The 19,067-nt window shown below is 32.7% G+C and overlaps 1 protein-coding gene across 1 annotated transcript; it reads right to left on the reverse strand.

Moving 5' to 3' along the window:
• Positions 1-1,359: 1,359 nt before the first annotated feature.
• On the reverse strand, positions 1,360-2,516 carry IBH1 (ILI1 binding bHLH 1). Its single transcript, XM_086451629.1, has one exon. The coding sequence runs from the start codon at positions 2,115-2,117 to the stop codon at positions 1,632-1,634; it is 486 nt and encodes a 161-aa protein (XP_086307755.1). The 5' UTR covers positions 2,118-2,516; the 3' UTR covers positions 1,360-1,631.
• Positions 2,517-19,067: the final 16,551 nt, after the last annotated feature.

Here is a 19,067-nt window from a genome sequence, read left to right on the forward strand (position 1 = left end):
CTTCTCAATGAATCCAGTATTTCTCTTTTATAAATAAGTAACTCCATTTATGAAAATACTGGAAGGAACTTTCTAATTTTAAACTAGCCCACTTCCTTAACCAGTTTATCTTCATCTGTGAGTACCCTTTCACCTCCATAGTTACATTTTCTTCACTAAAACACATTGTACTGTCCATTTACCTCACATTATTTCTTTGCCGCTTTCCATAAGAATTTAGCTGATAAGATCTTATCCATGCAAAATTATAATATTTATGACCTCAATTTCCAGATTTGTTCATTATGGCTTTTGTTTGTTTTTATTATTTATTTTACTTCCATCTGGTTTGGAACTCATCTAAAATTTTCATTTCTTAGTTAGAAATTTTTTAGTATTTCTGCTTGTATTTAATCCTTTTAAAACATTCTACTCTATGTTTTTCTATATGATTTTTCTCCAAATCATAAGCAGGAATCATTTCCTATCAGTTGATTTCAAATAAATAATAAGATATTATCTTAATGGACAATCTTTCAGGGTCAAATTAGCACCATGGATTAGTACATAATTTTTTTATCATAATTTCAGCTTCATAAAGACTTCCTAATACAAATGCTATTAATTCAACAAGTAAAAGTTTCTTTCTTACAGTTTGTTTAACAGTTTCCTAATAAACTAACTACATATTAGATCAAAGACTGTTATATGATTTTTCTTGGTCATCATTCATGGCTAGTGCACTATGAAGTATGGAAGTAACAAAGTAAAAATAAAACTTTAAATCTGATGAAGTACTACCCATGGCAACTTGCTATGTCTAGGCATGTAGAAAGGAAAAAAAAAAAAAAAAACTATAAAGAAAACCTTAGAAAGGATGATAACCCTAAAGGTGACAACCATATAAACCAATACGGTAAGAACCTTTCAATGGAAATGGAGCGGAGTAACTAATTTGAGTTTTAGTGGGACCTACTATCACACTTATACAACTATTAAAAAAGTCACTTTATTGTGGGGTTTTTGTCTAAGTAAGATGTGAATGAAATCATTCATGCTAATGTTTCAACTCAAAAGCACATGAGGTAATATCTTGAATTGTGTTTCTGTCATCCTAAGGAGGGCACTGTCACAACATTCATATCTCAAAGACCATCCAAATGTCTAGACCATGGGGAGTACTTCCTCCTCAGGATGACAACATCATTTTCTTAACATCTTACCTTAAAACCATCAACCACTCTAGGGTAACACCACTGTAGACTGGTATTTCACACCTGCAACTTAATCAATTCCCTTGAATGTTAGAAAAAGTTGTATGTCCATGTCCGTGTGTGTGTGTGTGTGTGAGAGAGAGAGAGAGAGAGAGAGAGAATAATGTAGACAAGATAAAACCGTTGTATACCCAACCCGGTTGCTTATGTACAAGATATAAACCCATCCACTCATGTTTCCACAAAATATGATCAAATATCTATCTTTTATCTAATTTACAATCAACCATTCATGGCTGATAAAGCTATATATGTTTATCTATGATCTATGCATGTAAACCCAGTTATTTATAAGCTACCTCATCTGAGTTTAGAAACTTACCATTCTTTCAGGGATCTCTTTTTCAAGATTCTATATTTGGGAAAATCAAACCAAGCTCAAGATGTGTAGAGATCGGCAATACCCTGCATGACCTGTACCTGTGTGTTAAGGCATTTTATGTAATGGGCAGTTTCCTCCAACAAACTGCAGAAATCCATGGCTTCACCTCCTGGAACAAGTTTACGGAGCTCATCAGTCCGGTTCAAATCTCTCTCGGCCGGCTTATCTTCTACAGCTCTCTTCTTTTTCTTCTTCATTTTCATTTTCTTCCTTTCAACCACCTTTTGTCTTGCAAAAGCATGGAGTCTTGCTCGGCTTCGAATCTTGAAAAGTAACGCGCGGCTCCACAATGTTCTAGACCCAATTGTAGAAGCCATTGAAGCATCGGAGGCAAGCTTGATAATCTGGCTACGTTTTTGTAGGGCTTCCATTGAGGATAAGTTGGGTCTATCCATTTTTATTCTTGAAAGGGCTCGAATGAAGCGAAGAGTGAACCTGGTTTTGTGAGATTTAGGGTTTAAGGATAAGCTTGGATGATTCATGGAAGCTTGTATGAAGATTGAGAGAAAAAAGGTAGGATAGAGAACCGAAGGTGGGAATACCAAAGTAGTATGTAATATTTAGGCTTTGGGTCCTAGTACTTGTAAGTTTTAACTAACTTGGCCTTTACTTTTTGAGATGGAAAGAAAAACAAACTCTAGGATTGGAGATATAGATTTTCTTCTGACACAAGGGGGCCAGTTCTTCAGAGGGACAAAAGGCACAATTCAGTTTCTGACACCAAGTATCAACACCTCTATAAGTAAGAGAGAGAGAGAGGGAGAGAGAGAGAGGTTGAGAAAGAAATTAAGAGAAGGTGATGAAAAAAAAGAAAAAAAAATGAAAGAAAGAAAGAAAGGATGGGTTGTACAAGAATGGAAGGTGGAGAGATGAATGAAACTTGGGAATCAAGGTCTATTTTATTTCTTCTTTATTTTCTCTTTCAGGTTATGGGTTGGAGAAGTGGGTTTGTGGGCCCACCAGAGGGCCAACCACCACATGGTAGCACATGGTTCCAATGACCCAATTGGCTTGTGGGACCTTGACCTTTACTATAATTTATTTGTTTACTTATTTTATTTGATGCTTTTCTTTTGTACTTTTTCTTTATTTCTTATTTTCATGTTCCCTCTCATTCAAAGAAAGGCGGCTAAGCAGTGATTTCTGGTTTTCTACTGTTAACATCTCAACATCACTCCAAAAGTATTCTTCTATCTATAATATGCTGTCGACTTGTTTAGGGATGTTCCAGTACAGCTCTTATAGAAACTAAAACTTTGTACAAAAACACCTGTAACAATCGAAACCGTCTCTTTAACTCTTTCAATCTAAATGAAATTTCTTTGATGATTCTAGTAATTAATCTGATGGAACACTTATTCCTTGATAGTTGATGACCCATTATTTATGAAAATGAGTCATACAAGCGCGTTTGGCCTCTCCTTTGATGAACCATATTACCTCACATAATCACATTTCTAGTAATCATAACTGGCCATCCGAGCACTTGAAAGACAAAACTTGATAATCATGATTATTTCCATCACAACAATGATCCAAGTATAAGATACTTATAAGAGATGAATAATAAGGAATTGGAGCCAAGGAGTCTTCTTCATTTTCAAGCTAGACAACAGTAGAAGTTGTAGGAACCGCATTTAAACATTTCTCGGGATTGAAAAAATAATCTTAGATATGGAAAAAATTACTTCGAAATTCGAAGAAAATCCTACCCAAATCCAGCTAACCCAAACCAATCCGATCCAAACACGATCGATGAGAGCCAAGTGTAAGAGGCTGACCCCATATCCATGTGATAGGAGGCTCTGCCCAAAGTAGTAGCCGACCCCTTATCCCATGGATAGGTGGCTCAGCTTTGGTAGGAGCCAACCCCCTTATCTTTTATAGGTGGATCGGCCCAAAGTAATGGCCAACCCCTCTATCCCAAAGATAGGAGGTTTGGCCCTATTCTCATTAGAATTCTTCTTCTCCTTTCTCTCACACTCAATACGGATGGAGTGAGTCGAGGCAATCCAGGTATAGTTGGAGGGGGAGGCATCCTAAGAGATCAGGGTGTGATCTTATACGGGCTGCAAGTTGGTTTTTTGGGAGTGTTCAAATAATTTGGCCTAGTATAAGGCGCATTATACATGATTCTGAATGAATTTGAGCTCTCCGGCAAGAAAGTTATTATTGAGTTGGATTCATCCTTGCTGGTGAAAAGCCTTATGGGTGGCACTATTCCTTGGTCATTGGATTGTTGGATGCACCAAATTCGAATGCTCATCTCGAAGCTTACTTGGAAAGTCCAACACATATGGAGAGAAGGGAACTCAACAGCGGATTCTCTAGCAAACTTTGGTATCCAAGATTCAGCCATGATGATCTTTTACACCTTCAACAGCCATCCCTTAATTACAAAAAAATGTATGCAAGGAGATAAGCTGGCTTTGCCACATACTAGAGTTGTAAATTAAGGGGAGTCCCCTCTTGTATTCTTCCATTCTTTAATCTATTTCTGCGTTTGCTTGCCTAGGAAAAAAACCCTATACTTTTAGTCTTTGTCTTCATTACTAACATGCACACAAACCCTTATGCCCTATGCACTTCTCCCTCATCCTTTACACTTAAAAATCTTCTTCCCATGGGATGAACCTCCATTAATCAATGAATGAAGAATGCATTAGTCACACGAAGAGTGACACCTTTTGAGTCAACTCGATAGACGAAGGGAAAGCTTCCTAAGTAGCAATATCTAATGAAGTAAAGAGGAGATCACCTTAATCCCCTTGGATACAAGGACAATCAATAAAGCTCATTCCAAAAGAATCACAATTGCATAACTTGATTGAGTCAACTCGAAAAATTGATTCGTCTTTTAGTTGGAACAGTTACACAATAAAGGTCACTCCTCATGTTAGTTACAAGTGCCATGAGAAGTGGATCTTTATAAACATTAATGTAGGTTATCGTGAAAGAATAATTATAAGATGAGTTCAATGCTCAATATTAAATAGACATCACTCTATCAAAGGAGGTGCTTCTTCCACTCAAGGGACTAAGACACCAACCCAGATGGATAGCTTTACTTTCTTCTTCCCATTGCAATTTTCTTAAGTTACATCCAATTTAAGAAGACAAAGAATAAAAGCATAGGGTTTTTTAGCTGAGGTTGATAGAGAAGATGACCAAAAACACAAAGAAACACCAGAGAAGACAACTAGCAACATAGAGATACATTGGAGAAGATGACCGAAAGACTACATTTATGGTGATTCAAATCTTGAGGAGTGTGCAACCTTAAAATTGCCCACCAAAATCTTAGTAGGATTTAAAAAAAATATGGTGATTCTTCTCTTTATTTATTTTTGCTAAGCAAGCAAGTGGAATTAGTATAATAAAATAATAATTTATAGTACGAAGAGGGCATGTACCACATAGGAGATAATACGTAATCCGAGGAATCTACCATCAAATCTCCAACATAAGCTTCTTTCATGGAAGAAGCTGTTTAGGACATAGAGGAGAATACATACACTAGATTATCTAGAAGCATGTTTTGCAAGAGTATCTACAATTGAATTTCCTTCTCTAAAGTATGGTGAATTGACCATCTATATCAATGTTTTAAAATGTCAAGGTGAATCCTCAACCATTCCCCAACCACCCAAGGGAACTTCCCTCCTTCAAAGCTTTAATGAGAAGTAAAGAATTTGATTCTACTTCCATCTTACCACCAACTATAAATTAATTAAAACATCTAAGACCTTGTGCCAAAGCACGCAACTCTGCCACGTTATTAGAGAAATGAAAGATTTTGGACTACTTTGTTTATTAAGGGGAGTTTCTATGTTTACTCTTTCCCAAACACAACAAACTTGTGAATCAAGATTTTTAAACACAATAATACCTTTGCTGATTTCATTTCAGATCTTTCAAATTGAAAATGAAAACTCTATTAATTGGTGAAGGAGATTACAAGAACCCTAGTATAATATATGAGAAATGATAGAAAAAAATTCTAATGAATAGATTGTAATGATCTTTATGAGAAGAGAAAGTAAGATAATGTCGATCTTCATGAAAACCTGATATAACACTATTTCCCCCCTCAAACTCATGGTGATCAACGATCTTGCTATTGTTTTTTGCTAAGCAAGCAAAATTTTATTAAAGGAAAAAAGAAAAGAATAAAAAGAAGGCGTTAGCCCATTGCAAAATTCTTAACGAGGCTAGACCATTCAGATCACCAATGAAAGCAATTTTTGTTAATTAAAGAAGACAATGATAACATGGGGTCGAAGGGACCGTAGATCATCCCCATGTTATTCTTCTCATCAAATATCTTGCCTTTTATTTATGTTTTTTCTCAACTATTTGAAGAAAAAAAATATAAAATAAGTTCTTGTATATGAAATTTTACATGTTCTAACCGAACAAGACAACATTACCGATCATAAGGTTTCAAGGGGTGGCGAGCTCAGATTTAGGAAGGAGAAGTACAAGTTACTCCTTGGTGGGGAGGGCTATTCTAGCACAGGTCGATCAGAAGGTTTTTGAGATTCAGAAATGTTGGGTGAAAAATAATCTAGCAACTAGGATTGTGGAGAGAAGAGACAAGGGCCGTTCAGAACTCGTGTTGTTTGAAAATGAGTGTTTGTGGTTGGTGCAGATTCTGGAAGATGCTAGGAGATAAAATTCAGGAAATTTATTTTGGAAGAAATCGACAGAAATGGGGCATTGTAAGATGGCATGAGGATATGAAAATGAATACGGACGATTTCTAAATTTTTTTGATTTCTTAGATCAAGGATGGCTCCCATCCCTATTGATTCTTGAAGGCATTGATGGTATAGGTTGGGATAATTTATCGGAGGCCTTGCTTAGAGAAGGCATAATTGATGTCAATCATTGGAGGAGAGGCTACAAAAGAAGGTATGTGTCTGCAAAAAATAAGAGCAACTTCCAGAAGTCATCACTATCAACCAATGAGTTTGGATTTTCAAAATTTTTTGACATGTGGAGGTGGACGATTATTTGTGAAACTGGGGATCAGATGATCTGTTGGGATGAGACGGCAAGAGTTGTTAATTCAATTGCCTCAAACTCCTTCAAACTTGTTCTAAGGTCATGTGGGTTCAATATGAGAGTATTCTTGTGTCATAGAAAAAAGAGTTTGATGTTTTCAAAAACTTAAAACAATTAAAGATCCAGGATGCTGTGGTTCGATTGAGAGTGTGGTATGCTAATTGTAACAACATCAAAAATCGTTGGGAACAAATTGGTGCATGGATAGACACTGATTAGGGTTTAGAAAGTAGTTTCTAGAGCCCTAATTACATAAATTTTATTAGTAAATTGAACACTAAATCCCCTCATTAGACAGAATGCACGATTAGTCCATATTTATCATTGATTTCAATTAAATTATGTATTTCAGAACTAATTACTGTTACTTACGTGTAACAAGAATTATTCGTAAAGTTTCAAGACGAATCAAGAAAATTTGAAATTACCACTGTGATATAGGATCCAAAACAAGACCGAGGATCAAAATTCAAGTTAATTGACCAAAATTTTACCGTGGCGCCATGGTCAATGAAGAAAGTCAAACCTTGAGATTTGTACTGAAGATTGGCGACTGAAAGACATTCGTATTGAAGTAGGACTTTAATATTTTTGTAATCACGGGTTGTTTCCGAAATCCTAATTATCCAAGACACCCTAATCTGGTATCTCTATAAATAGGAGACTAGATTAAAGGGCATCCATCTCATATCTGAGATTTCTAATGTCCCCCGGAGGTTAACTTCTCTTTTTCTATTATTTTAGTTTAGGTTTTTATATTTTTTCTTTCTTAGTTTTAGAAAAGTTGTAAGGAGATTTTGTCGATTTCAAGTCAAGAAGCAATAAAGATATTTCTTTCTTTCACTCACTTCTCTTTTACTTTATTGTTTATTGTTCTTGTGATGACTATTGGCTAAATCTCTGTTAGATCGATTGGGGAAGCCTAAGCAAGATTTGTCAGTATTTTACTATTCTCATATTGGCTTAATAGTTTTGTTGTGATAGCGTATGTATTTATTATTAGGTTGAATATTAAATGTTTCTCAAAGTTCAGATGATTATTTCTTTGATAAATTCAAGAAGAATCATATTTTATAGAGAATAGTTAATGTTTATCTAATAGTCTCGACCTAAATTATTATATACTTTCGATCTTATTTATATTATAACTACTTGATTTTTTGATCTACAAACATTAGCTTGTTCGATGTTGATAGTCTCGACCTAAATTATTATATACTTTCGATCTTATTTATATTATAACTACTTGATTTTTTGATCCACAAACATTAGCTTGTTCGATGTTGTAGATGATAATAAAATAAAGAATAAAAGAAAACCTTAGCAAGCAAGGGTTGAACCACATAAATAACGTTAATCCAAAATATTTTTACTTTCAATCCAATTCAATTTTAACAAGCGATTTAAAAATAGTTTTTGAAAGAGATTTATCTAAAATAAAATGTTAGAAATACGATAAATAAGTGTAGATCAATTGGATCCACATTCACAAATTTTATTAGTAAATTCTGGTTCTCTTTTTATCTAAGATAAGGAGGTTTGGAGTAGAACAATCTTCCAATTGGTTCGTTGATTCTTGAAAGAGTGCTGAACAATTAGGCATTAAAAGCCCGTTGATTCACAAAGAATACCAAGCAGTTGGAAAAGAAAAAGAAAATTCCCTAAGAACATATATTTCTTTAATTAAAAACACTTTCTAAACTATTACATTCGTCAATTTATAGACCCAAAGTACCAAATTTACCATAAATAAAAAAGTTTCCAAAAATAGTCAAAACTTCTAATTCAACTTAAACACTTCTAATACGCTTAAAATTAATAATAATGACATATAAAAAACAAACTAGAAACTCATAAATATATTAAAATGAAACTTGTAGAGGCTCTATTTTTACCTAGGCCGAGCCCGAGAATACCAAAAATCTTTCGAGAAAGGGTTTGACCTAAAGTAACTTTCAAGAGGGTTCAAATATCATATTTTTTAAACAACTAAGGTTTGAAGACCATTTTGCAGACAAATTTAGCTTTGCGAAGGTAACCCACGACCAGAAGAAAAATTTAGCCTGGTCAAGGGTAACCTATGACTAGAAGGAAAATTTAGTCTAGCCAAAGGTGACCTATGGTCAGAACAAATTTTAAGCCTGGCCATGAGCCACCCACGATCAGAAAGAAATTTTGCTTAGTCTAAGAGTGACTCACAACTAGGCATAAATTTGCTCAGGCCTTGGTTCACCCAAGGCCAATTCTATTGGACAAATTTCTAACCCATGTGTACTCAAATTTTCTTAAGGTTAATTATCCCTTAACCCTCTCCTTAATGAATTTTTCCTTAAGAAAATTCATATATTTGGCTCTTTTGCCCATCTTTTGATTCTTCAATAAACCCACCATCATGGCCTTCTTGTAATTTTCATATTCTTCCAATAAAGACCTTTAGTCATATTGGTCCCCACATAAATGTAATTACTACCTTAATCTCATCTTATTAGAACTAAACCAAGGTAGATTACACTTATGACCTCCAAGTTTATCCACAATTTAAGAAGAGTTAATGTAATTAGATAAAATTCAATGGGTTTTGACTACTTTACCCAACTGAAAGAATTATCTAGAACTTATGAACAAAGATATTCTTAACCTTAGGTTGTACAAGGATTAATTAGGCTAAATGACCTCAATATCCAAAACCCAAGTTAATATTTACATGTCATCTAGCTAGTTCTCAAGGATTTAATCTAAAATTAAAGACCTATGATTCTTTTACCCTCCTCAAAGAATTCTTTAAAAATTATGATCTTTTACAATCCTATCCTCTTGATTATCATGATTGGAAAGACCATCAAGTCTAAGGAGAGGAGATGTAATTTAGATTTTCTCTTGAGGTTTTATTGAAAATATTGGGAATCTTATGATTTAGGACAAGTTTATTCCCAAGAGTTCTTCAAAATCCTATAAATAGGACCCTATCCAAGGTAAATGGGCAGAGTTTATTTTTGGTGATATAAAATTTTGTCAAAACTCTCCAAAACCTCTCTAAGCTTTCCTATTCTCTAAAAATTCCTAGAAGAACATACTAAAAAGAAGAAGAAGAAGAAAAAGATGATGAAAGAAAAGAAGAAAATCAAGGTGGGGTTAAACCCTCTATTATCCCTTTTTAATCTTCTCATTCTTATTGTCTCCTTCTTTATTTTAAGCAAATTTCTTATTTGTAAGTTTAATTTCATGCTTTTTTTAATGTAGATTTCTAGTTTAGAGGTTTGAAAAGAGAGAGTAATTCTTCTTAGAGGTAATCTCCCACAATAAGTCTTTAATAAGCTCATTCAGAGTATTAGATTATATTGTTTTACTTTCATATACTTTTATGCAATTTAATTTTTATTGCATATATGCTTTCAATTCCTAATAATTTCAATTCTAGAATAATTATTTTTTATCTTGCTCCCTTTGATGGCAATAGAACTAAAGAGTAAACCTTCCTTGGAGGTAATCTTCTCTCGATAAGTCCATCACATGCATATACTTTGCACACGCTCATTTCTAAAATGACTAAAAGAAAGAGTGTAGGTCCCTATGGACTTATATTCAATCTTTAAAATCAATAAAAACAATCCAAAAATATACAAAATCTCATGTATGAAGTCTTGATTCCTATATGGAGTGGTTAAATCATGAACCTCACTAAAGGATCAAACTAATAATAAAGTCTTCCTAAGAAACACATAAACTTGTTTTGAAGCTTTGAGACCCTAAATGATGAGATCCAAGTGGGTTTCCATCAAAGTCCCAAGTTTACAAAAAATTCCAACAAGAACCTACTTCTAATAAGGGCTTACTCATCATATTGATTTGTTCATGGTTCAAAACAAAATTATGGTCAATTTCCCCTAGTTTTCTTTGTCTTTGAAAAAAAAAAAGAGTTTTCTAATCATACAATTTGATTATTTATTGGTGACCATCTTAGGATGGGAGGGATAAGGTGCCTAACACCTTCCTTATCCCTTAACCAAATCTCCTTACCTTAGACTTCTAGGTGGACTGTTTCCCCTTATCTTTTGGATATGTGAGTCACTACTAGCTAATAAAATAGAATTCTAAAAACCTTTTATAGTGTCCCTTCACACTTTAATTGAATAATGGTGACTCCTAAATCCGTGTAGATTAGCTCAAAACCTCTTCAAAGGTTTTGAAGTCCGTGTATCTACAAAACTTTTCTAAAAAGAAAAGTTTTATATGATTAAATTTTGCAATTCCATTTTAAAGACAATTATTGCTTGTCGATAGCTACGTGTGGATATATAATAATAGGGATTTCGAGTTACGATAGCAAAGTTACGGCCTTTCGAAGTTAAGGTACACGTTTATCCTTTCTTTTGGTCTTCTTTTGATCAATCCGCTCCATGGTCTCTGTGTACCCTTCTGCTATGATCTTTACATCACTTTTGATATTACAGTTGAATTTCGTATTCTGTTTAAAGGTCTCTTTAGTTCATCTTTTAGTTTTTATTTTTTTTTTATGGGTAAGTTGGACTTGAACCTCAAAGTTGCTTTGCAATGTGTCAAACCAACTAAGGTATGGGTCTAAGCCCATCTCTAGTTCATCTTACTATGGTCATAATATTATTATTGTATCCGATGATCTTTTATTGGGGGAAAGCTTTAAAAAGATGTGCATATCCTTGGAAAGTAGATGAATAGCTAAAAATTTCTATCAAAGATGTGCATATCTTTGGTAGCCCTTTCCTATGGTCTTAATAGTTAACATTGCAGGAAAGGGGGGTAAATTTGATGCAAAGGTCCATTGAACTTGACTAAATCCAAGCAAATTTGATACTCCTTGGTGTCAAATTTACCCTTTTTTTCACATAGTGTAATAAATTGGGTGGGGCCTTTTATAGCTCGTGAATCGATAAATTTAAAATTAAAAAACAAAAAAAATTAAAAAAAAAATAAATTAAAAAACCTACCTTGACTTGCTTGTTACTAGCGCGGACTTATCCTATATGCCATCTATAGCATCCATGTGGAGATCAAAACCTCATGAAAGTATGACTTTATGGTTAAATAAATTTTTAATCTTGAACCATCATTTAGCTCATACCCTTGAATTTTACTAGCGTCAAAATAATCGGGCAACTATCTTTTTCGGTAAAATGGGTTATAGGTCATGTAGTGATTTCTCGATTATTCTTGATAATCAATTGGTTCTTACTAAGCTTGCTTTCTTGTATTCTTATTGATGATGTATCTTGTAATTACATAAAATTGGAATGGTGTTTTTGAGCTTTAATAAAGGATATGGGTCCTGTTATAACCCTAGCTTACCAATAAAAAAGAAAGAAAGAAAAAGAAAACTTTATCATCATCTCAAACTCACGGGTATTAACTATCACCTCGAGTTTGATGAAATCTAAATTCTTGAAATCAGTTTTAGTGGATTACATGATAAGATATTTTCGATGATGTTATAGCTAATTAAAAACCAATTTTATAAAGTGTTTAATAGTGATGGACCACACACATAATTTTATACTCTCAACTATCCATTTATTTGTGACGAGTCGTTGTTTTTCCAATGGATGGTCTAGCACCAATTCATGAGCTTATGTGTACCACATTAACAAGACCTGACATATAAATTAACAGTTGGCGGTGTTGACAAGAAAATGTCCTTGAAGAGGACTTCCAATTTTATTTTGTTTTAACTACCATTGTATTTTAATTTTTATGAACAACACAAAGAGACAAACAAGCACATCAACACGCACGCTCGACTACCATTGCTTTTATCTTTTATTATTTATTTTTTCTTCTTTTTTATTTATTTTTATTGGTGGCCTTCAATTGCTAAAGAAGAACATGGTGGTCCCACCTCTACCATAGGTTCACATGCATCAAGCTTTCAATTTCAAATTAGACCCTTTAACTAACACATTATTATGCTTAATGTTTGGATTAGTGTGATCCACGTGTCTGTGTGTGCCAGTGGTCCAATCACTAAGATTAAGTTGAGTAAGATTCACCACATGTCAACCTTTTATAGACACCTAACCAATGATCATTTCATACATACATACATGGATTTATTAATACATATATACATACATACATGTATAGTGGTTACGTGGACATGATTTTCATACATAAATGTAATATAGACCTGCATGGAGATGAGTCGACAACTGATTTTTGGTGAGGTGATCTCCTCATCATGTTAATAGTCCCCACAAAACACATCATCTAATTATTGTTAAATTTGTAATCCTTCCAAAAGTGGTTTAGAATTTGAAACATTTTTTATCAACATTGATTTTGAGGAATCTGTTTGGTAGGATTAGAAGTTTCAAAATGGTTAGTGAAGATATTTTTATTTTTTTGGTGGATGGGAGTTGATCCTTCTATTCAACTGGGTAAAATATCTTTTATGAAAAATCCATAACAAATAACCCCTTTCCAATACAAGACATGTGTGTGTGTGTGTGGGTCGGTGTGGGCAAGGGCATGGGCATTTATGCTGTTAGCAATAGTATGGGCTTGCGGGATCCATTACAGACTAATTCTAGAGTTGGTGCATTTGGAACTTTTAGTTCTATGAAAAATTTAATATGGGTTTGAAATAGGAAATTGTGGCGGGTTTCTCATAATGTAGAGTTACCTCTATTTTCTAATTCAATAGAACCAGTTTTTATGGGATTTATGACTGACATATATACAAGAGAAATTTCCAGATTCCCACATGACAATGTCCATTTTTGTTTGCTTGAACACGAAAAAAAAAATCCCACTTCTTTCAAGTGAGGATAATATAAGTGGCGAGCAGATTGAAGATGCTATATCTTAGCTAAGTTGGTAGAGGTGTGTGGAGTTTTGATCCCACAACCTAGGTTCAAGTCCTATTGAACCCACTTGCTTGCTTAGCAGAAAAAAAAAAAAAAAAAAAACAGCCTTCAAGCCATCATCTCCATGTGAGTACTATCAACCTGTGTAGAATATCGCATGTGTGAAAGAACATTGATGAATATCCCTCCCTTTATTAATATAAACATGGACATATATATATGAGAAACAATTTTTTATATTTATTGTGATGATAACACATGTCACTTCGAGATATGAGATATCCGTTTCGCAGCTAGAATGATGGGCTATGGGAAAATTGCAAAGAATGTTATGAGATATTTGAAAAGGATGAAAGATTACATGATGACATGTAGGAAAATGCCGGTAAAGCTATTCTTAATTTCTTCACTCATCATGAGACGATGCTAAGAGAGACAAATTCCACCCTTATTGCTCTAATCCCTAAAGAGTCTAATGCACATAGGTTAGACAATTTAAGACCTACGTTGTGTAACTTTATTTATAAAGTTATTACAAAAATTCTTTCCAATCGACCGGCGTGTTGTTTCCTTTCATTGATTAGTCAAAATCAATCTGCTTTGTAAAAGGTCAGAACATTTTTGAAAAATATTCTTTTAGCCGATGAAATCGTTAGAAATTCTCATCTTGCTTCTTCCAATCCCTTCTTTACTACCAATGTTGATTGAAAAAAATTCTACGATAAAGTACCGTGGGATTTCGTGGTTAATATCCTTTTTTAGTTAGGTTTCAACCAACCTTGATAGGATGGGTTAAAGAATTTATTTCAACAACACATTTATTGGTACTTATTAATGACACTTCTTTGGGTTATTTTTCTAGTCAATGACCAGGGTCTAGAAAGTAGTTTCTAAAGCCCCTTATTGCATAAATTGCATACTAAATTCCCTCATTAGACATAATGTGTGGTTAATTCATATTTATCATTGATTTTTATTAAATAATGTAGATTGTAATTAATTGCTGTTATTTTCGTGTAACAGGAAAATATCGTAAATTTCTAGGAATAATTCAAAAGATTCGAAGCATTGATTGTGATCAAGGACTTGGAAAAAGTCAACTGATCAAAATCCAAGTCAGTTGAGCCCACATTAACTGCAGTGCCTAGGCTAACTAAGGCGGCGCGGTCAAGGCAGTGAGTCCAATCTCGGAATTTGTACGAAAATCAGACCAGAGCTTAGAGGATATCTAAACAATAGGGAGAGTTGTAATTCTAGTGAATTAGAATAATAGTAGCATTTCTTTTCTGTTTTGTTATTAGTTTTTGAAGGAATTGTAATTGAAGAACCCTTGTCGATTTCAAAGTTCAAGAATCAATAAAAGATACAACTTTCTCTCATCTCTTTTCTCTCTTCTTACATCATGTTTATTTTATTTTATTTTATTGTTCTTGTAATGATCATCGGCTAACTTCTTCGTTAAATTGGTTGAGGAAGCCAGAGTTAGACTTTATCAGTATTTTTATTATTCTCATAATTGCTTAATCGTTTTATTGTGATAGTTGTTAAGTAGATACTTTTGAATTTACTATTGATTGTTTCTCAAAGTTTTGATGATTCATTCTTTAATAAGTTCAAGATGAACTCTGTTTCATAGAGAACAATTAATACTTGTCCCTTAATCTTGACTTAATTTCTCGCATACTTTCAATTTCTTTCTAAAATAATTGTATGATTTTTCGATCCACAAACATTAACTTTGTTTAGTGGATTGAGATAAATAGAGAACCAAAAATCATTGATAAAGCTGGTGAAGGTGGATTCAACTGATATACACTTCTCCATTGTATTCTAAACATTTTTCTTTTAGTAGTTTATTTTAGATAATTTATCTTAAAAACTATTTTTAATCGTTTACATAAACTGAATTAGATTTAAAGTGAAAAATAACCAGATTAACGTTGTCTTTGTGGATCGATTCTTAAGGTTTTATTTTGTTCTTATTTTTTTCATAATCTACAACTTGAATAGTCAATGTGATCTTAAACAAGGTGATCCTCTTTCATCTTACCTTTTTACCTTGGTGATGGAAGCATTTTTTTGTTTCTTAGAAGAAAAAGTAAATCAAAATCTAATCTCGATACCTAGAGGGTCTGGTCTTCTGTCAATTTCCCATTTAATTTTTCGAGATGATATTCTCCTATTTTCCAAAAATTCTCTGTCTTTTGCGTTGAATATTAGACAACTCTTTGATTTTTTTCTACGAGATTTATGGGCTTCAAGCAAAAAAAAAAAAAAGTAATATGTTCTTAAATTCATTTTACACTAATAAACATGCAATCTTGAATGCTCTATCATTCCAAGAGGCTTCTTTCCTTATCTAATATATGGGGTTGCCCTTTTTTTTCTTTCTTCTAGACTCTTAGCCTCAATGTGCTATCCTTTGGTTGAAAAGGTTCTTAAAAGAGTTGAGGGCTGGAAAAATCTTCTTCTTTCTTTTTGCAAGTAGAGTGAAATTGATTTAGTAAGTTTTTTCCTCTTTCTAAATTTATTGGACTTCTTGTTTAGTCATTCTAAAATGAGTTATTGCGAAAATTGAATCCATTCTTAGGTAATTCCTTTGGGGGTGGGCATTTGTTAAGTATTTTTTATGGGGTTAGTTTAAAAAAGATTTGTCTTCCTAAAAAGGCTTCAAATAAGAAGTATCACGTTGTGTTTTGTGCTTAAAAGACTATGAGGAAAATGACCACTTGTGTTTCAAGTGTAAATATTGCATACAATAGTTCTCTATGGCTGGAAATTCTTGGCAGTTGGAGTAGGCAGAGTTTAAACGATTTCAATAGTTTTAGAAATGGATTTCATTTCTTCTTTACATTTAATGGACAACACGACAAAAGAAATTTTGCATGTAACCTTCTATGCAATGATTTATAACATTTAACATTAAAAAAAAACTACAAAATCTTTGAAGGATGGGGTCGAAATGTGCAAAGCCTTCTTCAAAAAATCCAATTTCAGTTGAAAGCAAAATACAATGGAACCACTGCCTGTAGTATGAGCAATAGATAGGTTTTGGAGAGATGGGCCGATTCCTATGTAATAAAGCAGGATGACTTTATGTATGTTCGATGAAGACATCTTAATGAGGAGTATATCAAGCTTAATACAAATAGGTTTTATCCAATACAAGTGGAGGTTATGGTTTTATTGTAATAAATTTGTTGGATTAAATGCCATTTGCAAGTGTTTGAGCTGTATATTATGATAAAATAAGAACAAAATAAAGACCTTGGTAAGCAATGGTCAAACCACAGAGACAACGTTAATCCATATATCTTTTTTACATTAAATCTAATTCAATTTACGCAAACAATTAAAAATAGTTTTTTCGTGAGAAATTATCTAAAATAAAATACTAAAAGAAAAAGGTTTAGAATATGATAGAGAAGTTTAAATCAGTTGGATCCATTTCACAAGCTTTATCAATGATTTTTGGTCCTCTATTTAACTTGGTCCACTAAACAAAGTTAATATTTGTGCATCGAAAAATCAAACAATTATTTTAGAAAAGAAATTGAAAGTATGCGATAAATTAACCAAGATTATTGGACAAGTATTAGTTGTTCTTTGTGAAACATGATTTTATCTTGAAATTATCAAAGAATGAACTATCAAAACTTTGATAAACAATCAATAGTAAATCCAAAAATATCTACTTAACAACTATCATCATAAAATAATTAAACAATTATTATAACAATAAAAACATTGATAAAGTCTTACTCTAACTTTTTCAACCGATCTAACGGAGAAGTTAGTTGATGATCATTGCAAGAACAATAAAAGAAAAGAAAATAAACCTAATGTAAGAAGAGAGAAAAGTGATGAGAAAAAGGTGAATCTTTTATTGTTTTTTAACCTTGAAATTGGCAAAGGTTCTTCGATTACATCTTTTTCAAAAACTACAGAAAATAAAAGCTACTATTCTTCTAATTCTCTAGATGTGCAACTTTTCCTATTTTACATATATCCCTTAAGCTTTGATCTGATATATTATTTATAGAAACCAGATTAAGTTTCTAGGGTTCGGGATCTTTTTGTAAACACAAAAATTGTAAACCCTAGTTCAATGCGAATAATCTTCTACTGCAAAGCTTTTATGTAAATCTCGAGGTTTGACTCACCGACATTATCATGGTGACCTCGTTGACCAAGGTAGCGTGGTAAAATTTGGCCCAATTGACTTGAATTTTTATCCTTGATCTTGTTTTGGATCCTGGATTGTGGTGATAATTTTGGAATTTTCTAATTCACTTTGAAACTTTGCTAATTTTTCCTATTACACGTAAATAACAGTAATTAATTCTAAAATACATTATTTAATTAAAATACATGATAAATATGGACTAGCCATGCATTATGTCTAATAAAGGGATTTAATGTGTAATTTATCTGTAAACTTCATGCTATAAGGACTTTAAAAACTATTTTTTAGACCCTGATCACACCCAAAATCTAGATTTTGTTAGTCTCGAACAAAAATAAAAGCTAAGTTACAAATCACTATCATAAGTTACACGATTACATTTAACAGATGCGGCAATCTCTTAAACCCCTAAGTTATCTCTAGTGGACGAGTTTGACTTGTGAGGGTATGCAGTGAATATACCCATAAAATTTCAACACTTTACAAAAATATCTAAATCAAACTCAATGGATATAAAAAAAAATATAATGACATTTCACAAATCAGTTAAAAATCCTTTACGTTTAAAAAAAATTCTAATTTTCATTTCTTATTTTAGAAAATTTTAAAGATAACTTGAGTACTAGTGTAATTTTTTTGATTTTTCTTTTAGAAAATATCTTTTTAAGAATAAGATTTTACCTCCTAACTGCTACGAATGGTTAGTTCTATTGAAGTTTTAACTCGAAACTGAGCATCTTGTCTGGAATTGTGAGAGGTGTGGATGTTCACTTTAATACTTATAAGGGATTTCATCTGTGATATTCAAGCTTAGTTACATATTTACCATTGATGACTTTCAATCTACTGAAATTATTTAGTCTCATTGAACTCTTTTCTTTTTGTATTTTTTCATTTCTAACCTTTTTTGCTTTACTTTGGTCTTTTTTACATCTTTCTGCTTTTTATTTTTTGTCAACTTTTTCACACATCACCATTTTTCTAGTGTCATTTTTACAAAAAACAGGTAGCCCTTTTCAAGGTATCAATTTTAATCCTATAATTGTTGTCAAAGTTGTACTAGATTCAGTTCTATTTTTCTTCTAACCAGCCAACCAAAGGACAAGAAAGTTATAATCCCTTAGATTTAATTTTCCTTAACACTCTAGATAAAGAATATGATCAACTCTTGTTCCATAAAATCTTATTTTTACTCAATCAGAAGTGTTATGAAATTTTCAAAGTATTCTTTTTTATTTTCTTGATGAGGAATAATAAAAAAGAACTTATGATAAAAATTAGGATATGAGCATGAAATTTAAAATTCATATATAAACAGTACATACAAAGATTTTGAAGAAAAT

The sequence above is a fragment of the Akebia trifoliata genome, chromosome 8 (genome assembly GCF_017979445.1).
Source record: "Akebia trifoliata isolate Shusen 1 chromosome 8, ASM1797944v1, whole genome shotgun sequence".
Classification (NCBI taxonomy): Eukaryota; Viridiplantae; Streptophyta; class Magnoliopsida; order Ranunculales; family Lardizabalaceae; genus Akebia; species Akebia trifoliata.

Bases quoted from the DNA above. Each gene is read 5' to 3' on its own strand.
- IBH1 (XM_086451629.1), bottom strand. From the start codon at position 2,117: ATGAATCATCCAAGCTTATCCTTAAACCCTAAATCTCACAAAACCAGG.